The sequence below is a fragment of the Mauremys mutica genome, chromosome 3 (assembly GCF_020497125.1).
Source record: "Mauremys mutica isolate MM-2020 ecotype Southern chromosome 3, ASM2049712v1, whole genome shotgun sequence".
NCBI lineage: Eukaryota > Metazoa > Chordata > Testudines > Geoemydidae > Mauremys > Mauremys mutica.
In genome coordinates this window covers 133,955,800-133,974,011 of record NC_059074.1, presented here as the reverse complement: position 1 = coordinate 133,974,011, position 18,212 = coordinate 133,955,800, and the positions used below count along the sequence as shown (strand labels likewise).

Below are 18,212 nucleotides of genomic sequence, written 5' to 3'. Positions count from 1 at the left end.
AAACGGTGGTTGAAGAATGAAGGGATATATGAATTTTTAGTGCATCTGGCATGTAAATATCTTGCAACGCCAGCTACAACAGAGCCATCCAAACACCTGTTCTCACTTTCAGGTAACCTTGTAAACAAGAAGCGGGCAACATTATCTCCTGCAAATATAAATAAACTTGTTTGTCTGAATGATTGGCTGAACAAGTAGTAGGACTGAGTGGACTTTTAGGCTCTAAAGCTTTATATTGTTTTGTTTTTTAATGCAGGTTTTTTTGTACATAATTCTACATTTGTAAGTTCAACTTTCATGATAAAGATCATACTACATACACTACTTGTATTAGATGAATTGAAAAATACTATTTTGTTTTTTACAGTGCAAATATTTGTAATAAAAATAAATATAAAGTGAGCACTATACACTTCGTATCTTGTGTTGTAATTGAAAACAATATATTTGAAAATGTTGAAAACATCCAAAAATATTTAAATAAATGGTATTCTATTATTGTTTAATCGCGAGATTATTTTTTTTTAATTGCTTGACAACCCTAGCCCCCTTCATATCCTTTTCCAGGAGAGTATACATACAATATAAATAGGTCTTTTGCACATATGCTTTTCACAAAAGCAATGATGATGCAATTTTTTTTGTCAAATAAGAAACATGATAAGCTAGTAGCACAAAAGTAATGTTTCACTTAGAAAGGCAATGGAAAAGACCATGAATAAGAACTTAAGAATGGCCATACCGGGTCAGACCAATGGTCCATCTAGCCCAGTTTCCTGTCTTCCGACAATGGCCAAGGCCAGGTTTCCCAGAAGGAATGAACAGAACAGGTAATCATCAAGTGACCCATCCCATCACCCATTCCCAGCCTCTGGCCCAAAGAGTCTAGGGACACTTCAGAGCATGGTTTTGCATCCCTACCCATCCTGGCTAATAATCATTGATGGACCTATCCTCCAGGAACTTATCTAATTCTTTTTTGAGCCCTGTTATAGTCTTGGCCTTCACAACATCCTCTGGCAAGGAGTTCCACAGGTTGACTGTACGTTGTGTGAAGAAATACTTCCTTTTGTTTTAAACCTGCTGCCTATTAATTTCATTTGGTGACCCCTAGTTCTTGTGTTGTGCGAAGGAGTAAATAATATTTTCTTATTTACTTCCTCCACATCAGTCATGATTTTATAGTCTTCTATCATATCCCCTCTTAGTCGTCTCTTCTCCAAGCTGAAAAGTCCCAATCTTATTAATCCCTTTTCATACGGAAGCAGTTCTATACACCTAATCATTTTTGTTGTCGTTTTCTGTACCTTTTCCAATTCCAATGTATCTTTTTTGAGAAGGGACAACCAGATTTGCATGCAGTATTCAAGATGTGGGCATATCATGGATTTATATAGTGCAGGCCTGGAGCCTCACTGTGCGGCCCGCGGGGGGATTCTAAATCCCCCACACACGGCACTCTGCGGGCAGTCCAGAGCCCTTTGAATCCCAGCCGTGGCAGGGAATCAAAGGGCTCTGGGCTGCCTGCAGGGGCAGGGAGCCCAGAGCCCTTTAAATCCCAGCCGCTCCTGGGAATCAGAGGGCTCTGGGCTGCCGGCAGCCGCAGGGAGCCCAGAGCCCTTTAAATCCCAGCCAGCGGCCGCTGATTGCCCCCTCCCCGGACCCCTGCCCCAACTGCCCCCCAGCACCCCCACCCCCTATCTAAGCACCACTGGTCCTTGTCCCCTGATGCCCCTCTCCCAGGACCCCACCCCTAACTGCCCCCCAGGACTTCACCCCCTATCTAAATGCCGCTGCTCCTTGTCCCCCGATTATCCCCTCCGAAGACCCCTGCCCCTAACTGCCCCTTGGGACCCCAGCCCCTATCTAAGCCTCCCTTCTCCTTGTCCCCAACTGCCCCCTCCTGAGACCCCCTCAACTTCCCCCTAGGACCCCACCCCCTACCTGTCCCCTGATAAACCTCTGGGACTCCCATGCCTATCCAATTGCTGCCTGTCCCCGACTGCCCCTCCGAACCTCCACCCCATCCAACCCCCCCTGCTCCCTGTCCCTTGACTGCCCCCCGGAACTCCCTACCCCTTCTCCAATCCCCAAACCGCTTACTGTGCCACTCAGACCAGCGTGTCTGGCTCCGTGCAGCTCCAGACAGTTGCTGCTATACTCCCCCATGGAGCCCACAGCCCTCTCCCACCCCCAGCACCTGCCTTCCAGATTTGAACACCTCAAAATTCAGGAGTGCTCAAGCTCGGTTTGGGCAGCTTTTACTTCATTTTTCCCAAATCAAATATACTGATCCACTGTAACTTGCTGTAGAAAAAGTAGGATAAAATTGAGCAAGAAATGCTTATTAGGACTGGAATTGCTATTTTCAACAGCCATTGCCTTTTTGTTTGTTTGAAAGGAAGACAGTGATATTGCATTGGCAAATTCCCCATAGAAAGAAAGAGTGGAACAAAAGAATAATAAAGGCACCTCAACTTTTCCTCATTTATGGAGGACAGTCTTATAATATGCATCCAGATATCCTCCAATCACACAAGCTGAAAATTGTTCCACTTTACTGCAGCTCTGTAACCATATGGGAACCAATCCTGTCTGTGTTTTGTGCACATCCAAAATTCCTGCTGAATGACCTGCCCTGGGAGCGTTACCAGTGACCCAGGGCTGGGGCGGCAGGAGGTGGGGGGGGACCCAGGGCTGGGGCAGCAGCAGGGTGGAGGGAGGGCACTGGCGGGGAGGAAAGGGGGAAGCCTAGCGCTGGGGCAGCAGGGGGTGTGTGTGGGTGGGGGGAGAGCCCAGGACTGGGGCAGCAGGCGGGTACGGGGGGAGCCCAGGGCTGGGAAGGGGGGCAGCCAAATTTTTTTTTGCTTGGGGCAGCAAAAAAACCTAGAGCCGGCCCTGCCAGGTTCCCCCAGCCGCTGGAGCCCCGGGCCCTTTAATTTGCCCCTGAGGGCTCCCAGCCACCTCTTTAGCTGGGAGCCCCTGGTTGATTTAAAATAAAGTATCACCTCCCCACCCCCAACCTTCCTTTTTGGCCCACAGCTGTTTTGGTGAGGCGGCGCTGGGGAAGGAGGGTTTGTTTCCGCAGGGCTGGGCGGCCCTGGGGCGGGGTGTTTCCTCGGGCTGGGAGGTTTTGGCCCTCAGCTGTTTTCTTTGGAGGAATGTGGCCCTCGCCGCTTTACAAGTTGTGCAGGCCTGATATAGTGGCATTATGATATTTTCTGTCTTATTATCTATCCCTTTCCTAATGATTCCCAACATTCTGTTTGCTTTTTTGACTGCCACTGCACACTGAGTGGATGTTTTCAGACAACTATCCACAATGACTCCAAGATCTTTCTTGAGGGGTAACAGCTAATTTAGACCCCATCATTTTATATGTATAGTTGGGATTATGTTTTCCAATGTGCACTACTTTGCATTTATCAATGTTGAATTTCATCTGCTATTTTGTTGCCCAGTCATGGTAACTCATGAGACTTCTGCTCTCTGAGTGATAAGTTTCTTATTTGACTGCATTTAGGTAACTTGGGAGGAGAAAATAGTGTTGCATAGGACAAGCAATTTAGAAGCCAGCTGGGCTTAACTTTCTGGTGCCCCTCTAACTGCCAGAGCAAGAAAACTGGCAGAAAAGAGCAACTTTTATCAAGAGGCTAGAGAACATCTGACGAAGAACTTTGTCCTTAGTCTGAAATACTTCATCACTGGAGGAAGAATAAAAGAGTAAACATTGCTAGCCACATGACACCATTGCTTGGAATGGAGAAAAGAGTAAAAACCAAAACCACATCACCAAAACACTACTGTTATTAATGCTAAAGCCACAATCCTTCACACACTGAACTGTGCAAGTCCTTAAGATTTTAGAACCGCAGTCCTTACCTGCTTTTAATTTCTTGTCCCATGACTGAGTAATAGCAAGTGGCACTACTAATTGGGAGAATCATACTCGTACTTCAAACAAATGTACAGTATCACAGAGCTATTCTACAGAAATGGTAAATTCATCAATCTCACAGTCCTCCCACATGACAAGTAAGACACCGTGGGAAAGACATACACTATGCTAGACAATTCATAGATTCCAAGGACAGAAGGGACCATTGCAATCATCTCATCCAACCATCTGTATAACAGAACTTCCTCAAAATAATTCCCAGAGCAGATCTTTTAGAAAAATATCCAATTTTGATTTTAAAATGGTCAGTGATGGAGAATCCACCATGACCCTTGGTAAATTGTTCTAATGGCTAATTACCCTCAGTATAAAATTTACACCTTACTTTCAGTCTGAATTTGTTTAGCTTCAACTTCTAGCCATTGGATCGTGTTATACGTTTCTCTGCTAGACTGAAGAGTCCATTTGTTCCCCATGTCAATTCTTATAGACTAATCGTGTCATCCCTTAACCTTCCCTTTGTTAGACTCAAAGAGCTGAATCTAATTAGCTTATCACAGGCATAGTTTTTAATCCTTTAATCATTCTCATGGCTGTTCCTGAATCCCCTCCAATCCTTCTTGAATTGTAGGCACCAGAACTGGACACAGTATAGCAGCAGTAGTTGCGCCAGTGCCAAACAGAGGTAAAATAACTTCTCTACTCATACTCAAAAGTCCCCTGTTTCTGCATCCAAGCATCCCATTAGCTCTTTTTGCCACAGTGCTACTTTGGGAGCTTATGTTCAGCTGATTATCCACCATGACCCCTAATCTTTTTCAAAGTCACTACTTCCCAGGATAGAGTCCCCCATCACATAAGTACAGCCTTCGTCCTTTGTTCCTAGATGTACACATTTACATTTAGCTGTATTAAAATGCAAAGTGTTTGCTTGCGCCCAGTTTACCAAGCAATCCAGACTGCTCGAATCAGTGACCTGTCCTCTTCTTTATTTACCATTTCCCCAGTTTTAGGTCATCTGCAAATGATCATCAGTGATGATTTTTTGTTTTCTTCCACAGCACAGAAGGGACATTGTCTAGGTAAAATTCTGTTTTTCCCTTCACCAGTTAGCTTGGTTACTAATATCACCACCATGGACTATTAACACTGAAAAATCATTTTGAAATCCAATATAATTTTTCGCCATTTGTTTGTTTACTTTTTGCAATTCACTGAAGCACAAAATAGTTAAACTCTATAGGTCTGTCAATTTCACTTTCAGCTACTCAAGCACTAGAGGAATGCGGAGGTGTTTGGATTCCATTCAATGCATGGGAATGGCCAGAAACAGAGTTCTCAGCAATTTATTTTAAAAAAATAAATAAATAATCATATCTGTTAAAGTGGAGTTTTGAAAAGCTTTTAGAAATCTAACTAAAGCTAGATATTGATCAAAGAATTTGACATAGGGTTTTTTGCCATTACATAATACAGAAATCAGGGAAAATGAAAAAGCAATTTTACAAATTCTTGTTAAACAAAAAATTAAAGAAATGTGAAAATCATCAAAAATCTTTCTTACTTGCAATATTTTATTGTCATCTACTGCAAGACGTTGTAATAAAGGAAACATTTTAGTCTTGCATCCTAGGAAAAGGAGAATAAATTTAAAAGACATCAATGAAGATCTAAAATTTAGAAATATAATACAGTGCTTACTTTACTTACCAAATCCAACATCAGGAAAGTGTATAGAAGAAATTCCAGTGTTTGAAAGAATTAGTTGTTCTAATCTGAAATTTAGAAGTTAAAGTATGTCTGTTAAAAAGCTTTTAGTAAAAATACTCAAGTTTTTACGTGATACAACCCGTGTTAACTTTTTGACAGCAAGCCTTGTGATTTTAAGAACAATGTTACCAACCACCAACTTCACAGCTGGTAACCAAAGTTTAAAACGCAGTTTACGGAAGGACAGCAGTGGAGTTCCAAGCTTTCAAAATGGCAGCTTGCTTTGGAGGTACTAATCTTCAGAATGGCTTGATTTTTTGTTTAAAATAGTCTACTGCTCCCTTCCCTTATGAAAAGACGGTTACTCACCTGTAGTAACTGGTGTTCTTCGAGATGTGTTGCTCCTATCCATTCCATTGTAGGTGTGCGCGCCGCGCGTGCATGGTTCTTCGAAACATTTTTAGCCTAGCAACTCCGGCGGGCCGGCTGGCGCCCCCTGGAGTGGCGCCGCCATGGCGGCTGATATATACCCCAGCCGGCCCGTCCGCTCCTCAGTTCCTTCTTGCCGGCTATTCCGACAGTGGGGAAGGAGGGCGGGTCTGGAATGGATAGGAGCAACACATCTCGAAGAACACCAGTTACTACAGGTGAGTAACCGTCTTTTCTTCTTCGAGTGATTGCTCCTATGCATTCCATTGTAGGTGATTCCCAAGCCTTACCTAGGCGGTGGGGTCGGAATGAGACGTGGCGGAGTGTAATACCGCAGAGCCGAAGGCTGCGTCGTCTCGAGACTGCTGCACCAACGCGTAGTGGGAGGCGAAGGTGTGGACAGAAGACCAGGTGGCCGCTCGACAGATGTCCTGGATGGGAACATGGGCCAGGAAGGCGGCCGACGAGGCGTGCGCCCTGGTCGAGTGCGCCGTGAGTCGGCACGGGGGAACGCGAGCAAGCTCGTAACATGTTCGTATGCAGGCCGTCACCCAGGAGGAAATCCGCTGGGAAGATACAGGCTCGCCTTTCATGCGGTCTGCGATCGCTACAAACAGCTGGGTCGAACGCCGGAAGGGTTTCGTCCGGTCAATGTAGAAAGCGAGGGCCCTGCGGACGTCCAGGGTGTGGAGCTGCTGCTCACGAGGTGAGGCGTGCGGCTTCGGGAAAAAGACCGGGAGGAAGATCTCCTGGTTGAGGTGAAAGGCCGAGACCACCTTGGGGAGGAAGGCCGGGTGCGGTCGAAGCTGCACTTTGTCCCCGTGGAAGACGGTATACGGGGGACCCGCCGTCAGGGCGCGGAGTTCCGAGACTCGTCTGGCGGATGTGATTGCCACGAGGAAGGCCGTCTTCCAGGTGAGATGGAGCAGAGAGCACGTGGCTAAGGGCTCGAAGGGCGGGCCCATCATCTGGGCGAGAACCAGGTTCAGATCCCAAGTCGGAGCAGGAGGACGCACCTGAGGGTAGAGCCGGTCTAACCCTTTAAGGAAGTGGGCAACCATTGGGTTGGAGAAGACGGAGCGACCTCCTATAGCGGGTCGAAAGCGGGTGTACCCTGAGGGACGAGATCGCGAGACCCTGACCTTTCAGGTACCAGAGGTAATCGAGGACGGTCTGGATGGGGGCCGAGAAGGGGTTAAGACTTCGCTGGTCACACCATAGCGCAAAGCGTTTCCACTTCGCGAGGTAAGTAGAGCGCGTGGAAGGCTTTCTGCTTTCCAGCAGAACTTGCTGCACCGCCGCCGAACATCCTCTCTCTGCGTCGGTCAACCACTCAGGAACCAAGCTGTAAGATGCAGCGACTGCAGGTTCGGGTGACAAAGCCTGCCGAGGTCCTGAGTGATGAGATCCGGCCATAGCGGGAGGGGAATGGGATCCCGAACCGACAGCTCGAGCAGCCTGGTGTACCAATGTTGTCTCGGCCAGGCCGGAGCGATGAGTATTACGCGAGCCCTGTCCCTCCGAAGCTTGAGCAGCACTCGGTGGACGAGCGGGAACGGAGGGAACGCGTAAAGGAGGGACTCTGTCCACGGCAGGAGAAACGCATCCGAGAGGGAGCCTGGAGCTTGACCTTGGAAGGAGCAGAACCTGTGGCACTTCCTGTTGGCCCGGGAGGCGAAGAGGTCTATCTGGGGAAACCCCCACCTCTGGAAGATTGTGTAAGCCACATCTGGGCGAAGCGACCACTCGTGGGAGGCGAAGGACCTGCTCAGACGGTCGGCCAACGTGTTCTGCACCCCCGGCAGAAAAAACGCTTCGAGGCGAATCGAGTGGGTCACACAAAGGTCCCAGAGGAGCATTGCCTCCTTGCAAAGCGGGGAGGATCGAGCTCCGCCCTGCTTGTTGACATAGAACATGGCTGTGGTGTTGTCCGTGTACACCGCTACACAGCGGTCCTGAAGGTGAGACAGAAAGGCGAGACACGCCAGACGGATCGCTCTCAACTCCCGGACGTTGATATGGAGGGAGAGCTCCTGGGCCGACCAGAGGCCCTGGGTGTGCAGGTCTCCCATGTGAGCCCGCCATCCAAGTGCCGACGCGTCCGTGGTCAGGGTGATCGACGGCCGAGGAGGGCGGAACGGAACCCCTGCGCAGACTGTCTCCGAATCCAGCCACCAGGTGAGCGACTGGAGAGCGGGACTCGGCACCACCACCACCATATCCAGTGGGTCGCGGTGAGGGCGGTACACCGATGCCAGCCACATTTGGAACTGGCGAAGTCGCAGCCTTGCGTGTGCGGTCACAAACGTACACGCTGCCATGTGACCTAGGAGACGTAGGCAGCACCGCACTGTTGTCGTTGGAAAGGCCTGCAGTGACCGTATCAGGGAGGCCAACGTCTCGTGTCGACCCCGAGGGAGGCAGGCTCTGGCCAGAGTGGAGTCGAGGAGGCTCCTATGAATTCCACTCTTTGAGTCGGAACCAAGTGGGACTTGTCGGCGTTGACAAGCAGGCCGAGGGACCGAAACAGATGCAGTATCTCGGACACCTGAGCTGCTACCAGGTCTTGGGTACGACCACGAATCAGCCAGTCGTTGAGATATGGGTACACATGAATTCGACGACGACGGAGGGCTGCGGCCACGACCGCCATGCATTTGGTGAATACCCTCGGTGCGGTGGAGAGGCCGAAGGGTAACACCGCAAACTGGTAGTGGGTCTCGTTGACCATAAAGCGCAGGTAGCGTCTGTGAGGGGGGTAAATCGCCACATGAAAGTAAGCATCCTTCATGTCGAGGGCGGCAAACCAGTCTCCCGGATCCAAGGAAGGGATAATGGTCCCCAAGGTTACCATCCGAAACTTGAGTTTGCAGAGGTACTTGTTCAGCTCCCTGAGGTCTAAGATGGGACGAAGACCTCCTTTCGCCTTGGGGATGAGAAAATACCTGGAGTAGAATCCCCTGCCCCGCCTGCAGGGGGGCACCTCCTCGATGGCACCCACGCTCAACAGAGACTGGACCTCCTGTAAGAGGACTTGCTCGTCAGAGGGGTCCCTGAAGAGGGACGGGGAAGGTGGGTGGGAGGGAGGGGGCGAAAGAAACTGTAGGCGGTAGCCGTGCTGAATGGTGTTGAGTACCCAGCTGTCTGATGTTAGAGAACACCACGCCTGAAGGAAGCGGGAAAGACGACTTGAAAACAAAGGGGATGGATCCTGGGGTGAGAGTGGTGCGCCGTCCTCGGGCGTCCCATCAAAAGGCCGGCTTGGGGCCTTGAGGGGCCTTGGACGAGCCTTGGGACTGGTTACGCCGCCCGCCCGATGGTCTGCGGCGGAATGGGGCCCTGCGGTTATTAAATGGCCGAGATCTGGCCTGCGGCCCGGGCCGATAGGGTTGTTGCCGGAAGGGACGCCTCTGAGTGGCTGGTGTATGCATCCCCAAAGTGCGGATTGCCACTCGTCCGTCCTTCAGGGTCTGAATTCTGGTGTCAGTTTTCTCAGAAAACAGGCCCTGCATCTCAAAGGGGAGGTCCTGGAGGGTATATTGCACCTCCGGCGGCAAAGTGGACGACTGTAGCCACGCAATGCGCCGCATGGTTACCCCGGACGCCACCGTCCTGGCCCCCGAGTCCGCTGAGTCGACCGCTGCTTTAATCAAGGTCCTGGAGGCCAGCTTGCCCTCTTCTAGGAGGGCCGAGAATTCCCGGCGGGAGTCTTGTGGGGTCCGCTCCGCGAATTTACCCAGGCATCCCAGGATGTTAAACGTATAACGGGATAGCAGGGCCATTTGATTCGCGATGCGGAGTTGGAGGCTGCCCGCTGAGTAAATCTTGCGTCCGAGCAAGTCCATGCGTTTGGACTCCTTAGACTTGGGCGCAGCTGCCGGCTGTCCATTACGCTCCCGGTCGTTCACGGACTGTACGACTAAGGAGTCCGGTGTGGGGTGCACATAAAGGTATTCGTACCCTTTAGGCGGTACGGAATATTTCCTCTCCACGCCGCGTGCCGTGGGAGGGACGGAGGATGGCGATTGCCAAATGGCGGCATTGTTCCGCTGGATTGTGCGGATGAACGGTAACGCCACTCTCACGGGGGCGTCTGCTCCCACTACATCCGTGATGGGGTCATCCACCTCCTGGACCTCTTCGACGGGTAGGTTGATGGCTTTCGCTACCCTCCGCAGAAGGTCCTGGTGCGCCTTCAGGTCAATAGGCGGGGGTTCCGATGTTGACGCCCCTGCCACAGCCTCGTCGGGAGAGGAGGACGAGGATTGACCTGGAAGCACCTCTTCAGGTGCCTGCTCTGCCTCTGGGCGATCAGGTGCCAGTGTCTCCTGCCCCAACGGCGTGCCGTGAGTGGCGGTCTGTGGTGTTGGAGACGGGGGTGGCCTGCTGACAGTGGCCACCGGCACCGAGCGCGCCGAGCCAGGCTGTCTCGGAGGGAGGGGAGGTCCCTGCTCATGTTGGGCCCAGGGCACCCAAAATCCCCACTGCTGGGGTCCATGGTCCTGCGGCAGAGACCCCGCTCTGAAGTCTACCGTGCTGCCCTCAGGAGAAGCAACTGAGGGCTCCCTCGAAGGCCAGGGAGGAGCCGTTGCGGTTCCCGGGCGGACGTCCGGTGCCGGAGTAAACTGTCGCTCCGGTGCCGACGGACGGTGCCGGTCGTCATGCGGTCTGATGGGCGAACGGGATCTCCGCGAAGCGCAGTGCCGGGAGCTCGACCGGCGGTGCCGGGAGTCAGACCTGGATCGGGAGCGACGTCGCCGTGAGTGGCTGCGAGAGTCTCGATATCGCCCGCGATGCCTGGAGCCGGACCTGGTGCGGTGCCGGCGACTTGGTGACCGGGACCTAGAGCGCCACCGGGAGTGCGACCGGTACCGCGATTGCGAGCGGTACCGGGACTGCGACCGGTGACGAGATGGGGAGCGGCGTCTCGACGTTGACCGTCGTGCGGCTCGGCCCCGGTGCATTGGCGACCGCCTTCTAGAGGGAGAACGGGAGCGAGAGCGGATCATGGTGCTCCGATCACCTCGGCCGCCAGGAGACGGAGGGCGCATCATCAATGGCTTCCCGATGGACTTCACTGTCCGCACCGGCGGTGCTGGAAGCTGATGGCCCGTATCGGCCGTGAGGTCGATCAGCTCCCTCGCCGTAGCGAACGCCTCCGGCGTGGACGGGAGCCTCAGCTCCTCCTCGGTCGGCACCGGGGAGCTGGGCGGTGCCGGAGTCGACGGCCCTTGCGGCGCCGGAGTCGACGGCCCGGTGCACTTCTTGTGCACTGTCTCAGCCTGTACCGTTTTGGTCGGTGGCGGCTGGACTAACGGCTTCTGCTGCTGTTTCGCAGTGGCCGTCTTCGGCACCTTTTGCTTCTTCCTCGGGGAGAGCGAGCGGTGCCGGGTCTTCGGAGCAGGGTGCCGAGACGTGTCGGTACCGGAGCGGCTCGGTGCTGCCAGTGCGCTGCTCACGGAGGCCGGTTTCGGTGCCGAAGGAGCTGGTGCCGGAGGTTGGAGAGCCGACTCCATAAGGAGCTGTTTTAACCGAGAGTCCCGCTCCTTCCTGTCCGAGGCTTAAAAGCCACACAAATCAGGCACTTATCTGTCCTGTGCGACTCTCCGAGGCAGCGGAGGCAGGAGTCGTGCGGGTCACTCACTGGCATCGGCCGCTGGCAAGCCACGCAGGGCTTGAATCCCGGTGCTCCGGGCATAAGCCCGCACCGGGGCGGAAGAAGAGGGCTAACCCCTCTAATTCCCTATCACACTATACAACTAACTAAACGACTATAACAAGAAACTTTAACAAAATACTAACAACTATATACACTAAACTATGGAGAAACGCTAGGGCTGTGGAGGTAAGGGAGCACTCCACTGTTCCTACTAGCCGTCACGGGCGGAAAGAAGGAACTGAGGAGCGGACGGGCCGGCTGGGGTATATATCAGCCGCCATGGCGGCGCCACTCCAGGGGGCGCCAGCCGGCCCGCCGGAGTTGCTAGGCTAAAAATGTTCCAAAGAACCGTGCACGCGCGGCGCGCACACCTACAATGGAATGCATAGGAGCAATCACTCGAAGAAGAACCTTATTTTTGGTATAAGAGTTTAAGTAACTTTGCAACTGATCGTTCATCAGGTTCCACATATTTGAATGGACACAGAAGTAGATGAAGTTGAGTAGGGAGAAAACAGTATTTTTTCCTAAATCACATACTCAAGTGCAAAGTGGCATTTCACGCCAGCTCAGCACTGTAAGTACCAAGATGTTGCTGTGCAGGAATCTATGGAACAAGATGATATCACTACAAAAGACCACAGAGCTTTTCAGCATGGTGGAAACATTCTTAAAGCATTCAGTCCAGGACAAATACCAAAGTTTTGATTCCCAGTAATAGGATGCATCAAGATGCTGGGTTGGGTTTTTTTGTTTGTTTGTTTGTTTTTAAATATCAAGGCATTCTTCAGACCAGGATATTACTGCTTTAGGAAAGGTTCTAAATGGGATATTTCCATACAGCCAATTTTGTATTCTTGATTTGTTTGAAATTTCCATTAAAATCCATTCTTCACATAGATTAAGAATGTTAGAAACTTGGATTTTTAACCAAACATATTTTTTTAAAACCCTGCTAACAATTTTGAATACAGCATTCTTTCCACATATTAACAAGATTTCTCCAAAGCTAACAAAGATTTCATTAATAGAATTCATGTCAATCCTAAAACATACATGTTCATAGCCAGTTGAAGATATGTATGACGATCTGAGGCAAGCCGAGTGTAGGACCTGGAAAGCCTTTTCTACAACACGCTCCTATTCAGAAGAAAAGGTGGTCCCAAAACCACAAACCACCTGCACTTGTAGTGTTGCCCTTGAGATGGAGGAGAAAAAGGTGTGGGATTGGAGAACTCTTATAAAAAAGTTCTGACCCGCACACCCTTCTCCTATTTTGGGTATGCCCTCTCTCCCCACCTTGGAGGCACGCAGTCTGCAAGTGTAGCATCACCCAGGGAAGAAGTAAGGAAGGGCCTTAAGGCTGGTCTACATTCGAAAGCTAGGTCGATCTAGCTATGTCACTCAGGGGTGTGAAAAATGAGACATAGTTAACCCTAAGCTGCAGGGTAGACAGTGCTAGAAGTCTTCTACCTCTTGGGGAGGTGGATTCACCACAGCAATGGAAGAACCTCATCCATCACTGTAGTGTCTATATGCTGTAGCATTTCTAGTTTAAGAAAAGGTTACTTAAGGCTTATCTACACAGGGAGATGTGTCAGTATAGCTATAGTGGCATAATTATACTGAAACAGCTATGTTGGTAGAATTCCCCATGTGGATGGACACTCTGTTTTGGGATTTAGGGTACCCTACACCAGGGGTGGGCAAACTACAGCCTGCAGGCCACATCCAGCCCGCCAGATGATTTAATCTGGCCCTCGAGCTCCTGCTGGGGAGCGGGGTCTGGGACTTGCTGCACTCCTGTGCTCCAGGCGGGGAGCAGGATCGGGGGCTGTTCCACGCATGCATGCTGCAGCTCTGCACAGCTCCTGGAAGCAGCAGCATGTCCCCCCTCTGGCTCCTACATTTAGGGGCAGACAGGGGGCTCCGCGTGCTGCTGCTGCTGCTGCCCAAGCACCACCCCTGAAGCTCCCATTGGCCAGGAACTACAGGGGTGGTGCCTGCACATGGGGCAGAGTGCAGAGCTGCCTGGCTGCGCCTCCGCGTAGGAGCCCGAGACCAGACATGCCGCTCGGTTTAACTTATGTCTTTTGGAAGTTGTTAACCTAAACCAAAAAAAAGGCACTTTAAATCCAAAAAGAGAACATCCACACAGGGAATAACAGCAGCAAATATTTATAGTAGTGTAGGTATGGTGGTAAATTTCCCAGTGTGGACAAACTCTTAGGCTTGAACTATACTCACTACTGCGGGATGTGAAAAAAACATGCCCCTGACTGACACAGCTATGCTGACAAAATCCTCATTGTGGAAGCAGCTATACTGACAGAAGAGGGCTTCTATTGGCATAGGTAATGTCATTCAGGAAGATGGTGTTCCTACACCAGCACAGAAACTCCTCCTGTTGGTGTAAGTTACATCTACACTAGGGGGTTATGCTGGCATAGCTATGCTGACATAGGCTCTATAGCGTAGCCATAGTCCTAGTGTTAACTGGGGAGAGGAGCAGGAGGTGGGCGGAAATGAGATTGTAGAGATTAAAAGTGAGGCTCTGCCTCCATCCCTGTCTGATCACCCTTTTTTCAGAAGGAAGGAGAGAAGACAGAAATAATCTTGTGGGATCCTTTCATCTCATGGCTAAAAGATAAGAGATGCCACTCAATTAAACATCTTTGGCTATGTGACCACTTATAAAAATCTCTGGCTGACTGCATGCCAGTCAGAATAGTAATCCATTCAGTGTGTTGCCCAACATAATTTCCCAGAATCAGACCGACATATAGGAAGGGGATGGTCACATGTAGTTGTTAAATACATTAAAACACAACAACAACAACTGGCATTATGTATCCACTACCAAAGAATTGTCCCTCTAAATCAGGAGCAATCTCCAAAGCTCCTCATCATAGGAAGCCCACACAGGTTCTAAGAGCTAGTTGTCCTGAAAAGGGTTTTCTCTAGGTTATGGCCCTTTAATTGCAATATCTGAACGTCAAACTGTTTAAAAAAAAAACACTAATTCCATAAATATCTTCATAGAAACATGCTTTAATTAAACCTTAAAATAAAATTAAATCCTTCCCCTGATTATGTTAAATAGTTCAGATATTCTCCACAAAAGAGAAAAAAACCTTCATTTTCAAAATTCTGTAACCTTCACTAGCAAGACAATATTATCACGTTTCAAACCACAAAGCATATGTGAATGAATCCATTTACAGAGCATGACAAAGAATTTACAGTAAAGTTCTTTAACAATTACCTGGGGAGATATGCTATTAGCTGCAGTTGACTTCCATCAATTAATTGGTTGTTTGAAAGGTCTAACAATTTCAAGGGCTGTAGAACATTAATGGGTCTGTAAGCATTACAAAAATGCAATTATGTTTTTAAATGGTTTTAAAATATTTACAGTCATATACACACAACTATATAATAAAATCAGTGTGTTCACACATAAGTATCCCAAATCACACAGTATTTTAAAATCTCCTTTGCAAGATCACCATGGTAATGGTAATTTAATCCACTACTGGAATTTAGTTTGATTTTTATCAGACATGCCATGTAACTTTATGCATACAGTATATTAATCACAAAAGGATGATTTCAGCATTTAAAGCTAAACCTCATACCTTTCTAAAACTGTAATATCATTAGAAGCAAGGTACAATTCTTCAAGTGCTGGCCACCCTGGAGCACAGAGAAGAACCTAATAGGAAAAACTTTATTTAGTATAACTGTATATATGCCAGAATCTGTGAATCACATAAGTTTTACTTAAAACACATTCAAAATATGCCATAACTATCTAAAATAAGCTATATGGAATACTGTTTATTTCACTAAACCTTCCTATCTAATAGTAGCTATCTCTCTGATCCTGTATCTCATCTGCTAGTACAGACGGTAGTCAGTAGGATTCCACACAGCCACAGGATTCACTGTTACTGGACTGGGATCCATATTTCAAAAAGAAAAGGCTGCAGGGGAACCGACAACATTGCCATTTAAATTGTAACTTTAGGATAGTGCCATCCCATCTTCCCCCATTCTGTGAACCACCATTTTCCATTTGGATTTTCATGTTTGGTTTACAGAATCAAGAACTTGGGAAAACTCTAAGGTTAATCAAACAAGGCTTTTTCTAAGATATAGGGCTCTGAGAAGTCTCCACTGTTTTCTGTGGAATTATGCCAAATTGGCTTAGCCTAGAAACCTCAAGATTTTATTTTAGTCCTGGATGGGATCTAATGCACAGTATTATTTCTGATAAAGGCAGGTTGACAATTTAATCTATCACTTTTAGGCCAGGCTTACGCTAGGGAAAAGGCCCACTGCTGACACCCCTCATCAGCAACATGTCGTCTTCCTAGTGTACACAAGGTGTAAGACGAGAGTAACTAACTGGAAAAGCAATTTGCACGTTTCCATGCATGGAAACAACTCAGACTTTCATTTTCCTATGTTATATCTGAGTTCATAGAAACAGGCTCTATTATACTACCGGATGTTTGTCAGCTCCTTTATAAATACAAGCATATTAAAACACCTACTATACAAAGTGATGCCAGAAACATATTTCATAATGAATCTCAATATGGTTATATCAAAGTGGCTCAGTCACATAAAAATAGCTTTAAAAAAAGTCAGTGTTCTGATCTTTATTAGAAAAGTTGCACCAGTACAACAAACTTAAAATCAATTTACATAGGCACCCCCCCCTAACGTAGACACATTAGAACCAGGTTAACTTCAGATAAACTAAACCTATTTAATTCAGTAATTTACCAAATTACCAATTTAAGTAAATTTACCAATTTAACCTGGTTTAAGTGTCTCTGCATTAGGGTTTCATGCCAGTGTAACAAGCAATTTTAGACTGATTTAATTATACCGGTGCATCTTTTCTCTAATATAGATCAGACTCAACTTTGGAAGATTGTATGATCTAGTGTAAAAGCCCCTATTATGTTTTTATTGACCCATGAAACCAAATGACTAACAAATAAAAACAATTTACTTCATAAATGTAAGAAGCTCATTACCTCTGCCCATGTTACTCCAGTTCGATTAAGTGCCAGAACCCTCAATTTACTAAGTGTACAGGTTATAGAAGCAGAATCAGATGGAAATTTAATCTTGTTTTCACTGTATCAAAAGAATAAATGAGTTCTTATTTCTACAACATAAAACAAACAACTCAAGTATTCAACTAAACCACCAATTTAGAATTACATATTTCAAAACAAAAAGGAACATATAGGATTACATGCCATTAAAGAGAGGCGCATTGTAAAGGACTTTGTATATTTAAAATATTTTCCAACCTATTTAGAAAAATGCCTTGGTAGTTTGAGTGCAAACGCTTTCCTTGCCAATTTTATTTTCCTCCATCATGTATGTATATTTGTTGCCAATCTGAGTTCATCACATATGCTAGCCTGATGGCATTAGGAGTTTTGGGGTTTTTTGGGGGTTTTTTTTGGGGGGGGTGTAGTTTAAGTACTGAAGCATTAAGGTGGGAAAAGAGAATTATTTATTTTGTTACCAGAAATAAAAGTGACAAGTCAAATTTTGGGCCTATCACCCTTGACACTGTATCTTTAGAAGCAGATTTAAATGAGGGTTTCAGCAGGGAATTCTTAAGAGATATTCATTTTATGACAAAATGCCATAGAGATTCCCAGACCTACCCGTCACTTAATGCTCCAGTAAAGCATCTATGTTTTTAACAGAATGACAAATTAATGTATTATTTATTGTTAGCAGCTAGCCTTTGTATCGTACATTATTGGTAAAATAAGACTCCTCTTCCTGTGAAATAGTGGTATAGTAAAATATGGACTCTTCTTGTAATGGGAAAGCTTTCACACCAGATATGTACACAAGAGAAGCGCCAAAAAGAGAATAGCTATTTAGAAACTTATCTACCCTTTTTAGTGTACTCAGAACAGGAGGACTCCCCTATCAGCAAGCCAGAATCCATCTCCAGAACATAAGCCATGAAATTATGGAAAAAAATGGAGCCCCGTCAGGAGGAGTTCTCCTCAGAGTAGGTTCCTCAGTGAAAGCTCCAGTCTCAACCTCTTCAACAGTCAGTATGTGTGCACAACTCATGGGGAGGCTAGGCCCCGGCTCTGCCCCCCTCCCCGCAGCCAGAGTCCCAAGACCCCTCCCTGCCCAGAGGTGCCCCGAGGGCCCCCCCGCACCTGCCTGGAGGTGCCCAGGACCAGCCATAGCCGTGCCACGCCTCCCTTAGCCCCCCATGCAGGTTCAGGGGCTGCTGAGGAAGTGGTATTTGCTACTCAGCTTCCTGGGTGCATCACTAATCTCGCTGGAGCCCAGATACATTACTGATGAACCCAGGAAGCTGAATAGCACCTACTGCCTCTCAGCTGCCTTGCAACCTGCATGGGGAATAATAAAAGCAAAATCTTCCCCCACCAAACCCCGCAACCGGGGGTCTGGTGGCAGCAGCAGTGCCAGGAAAGCCGAGCCTTCTCTTGCCTA

At 48.3% G+C, this 18,212-nt stretch overlaps 1 protein-coding gene across 6 annotated transcripts in view; it reads right to left on the bottom strand.

The window, feature by feature from the left end:
- Positions 1–18,212, bottom strand: part of TBCE (tubulin folding cofactor E) — a 72,698-nt gene that overhangs the window by 16,222 nt on the left and 38,264 nt on the right. For all 6 annotated transcript variants that reach the window (XM_045009362.1, XM_045009363.1, XM_045009358.1 and 3 more), the window contains exons 7-11: positions 16,748–16,850; positions 15,335–15,411; positions 14,962–15,057; positions 5,609–5,673; positions 5,463–5,527 (exon numbers count right to left, since the gene is read on the bottom strand). In XM_045009362.1, the coding sequence (XP_044865297.1) occupies positions 5,463–5,527; positions 5,609–5,673; positions 14,962–15,057; positions 15,335–15,411; positions 16,748–16,850 (406 nt within the window). The remainder of the gene's footprint in view (positions 1–5,462; positions 5,528–5,608; positions 5,674–14,961; positions 15,058–15,334; positions 15,412–16,747; positions 16,851–18,212) is intronic.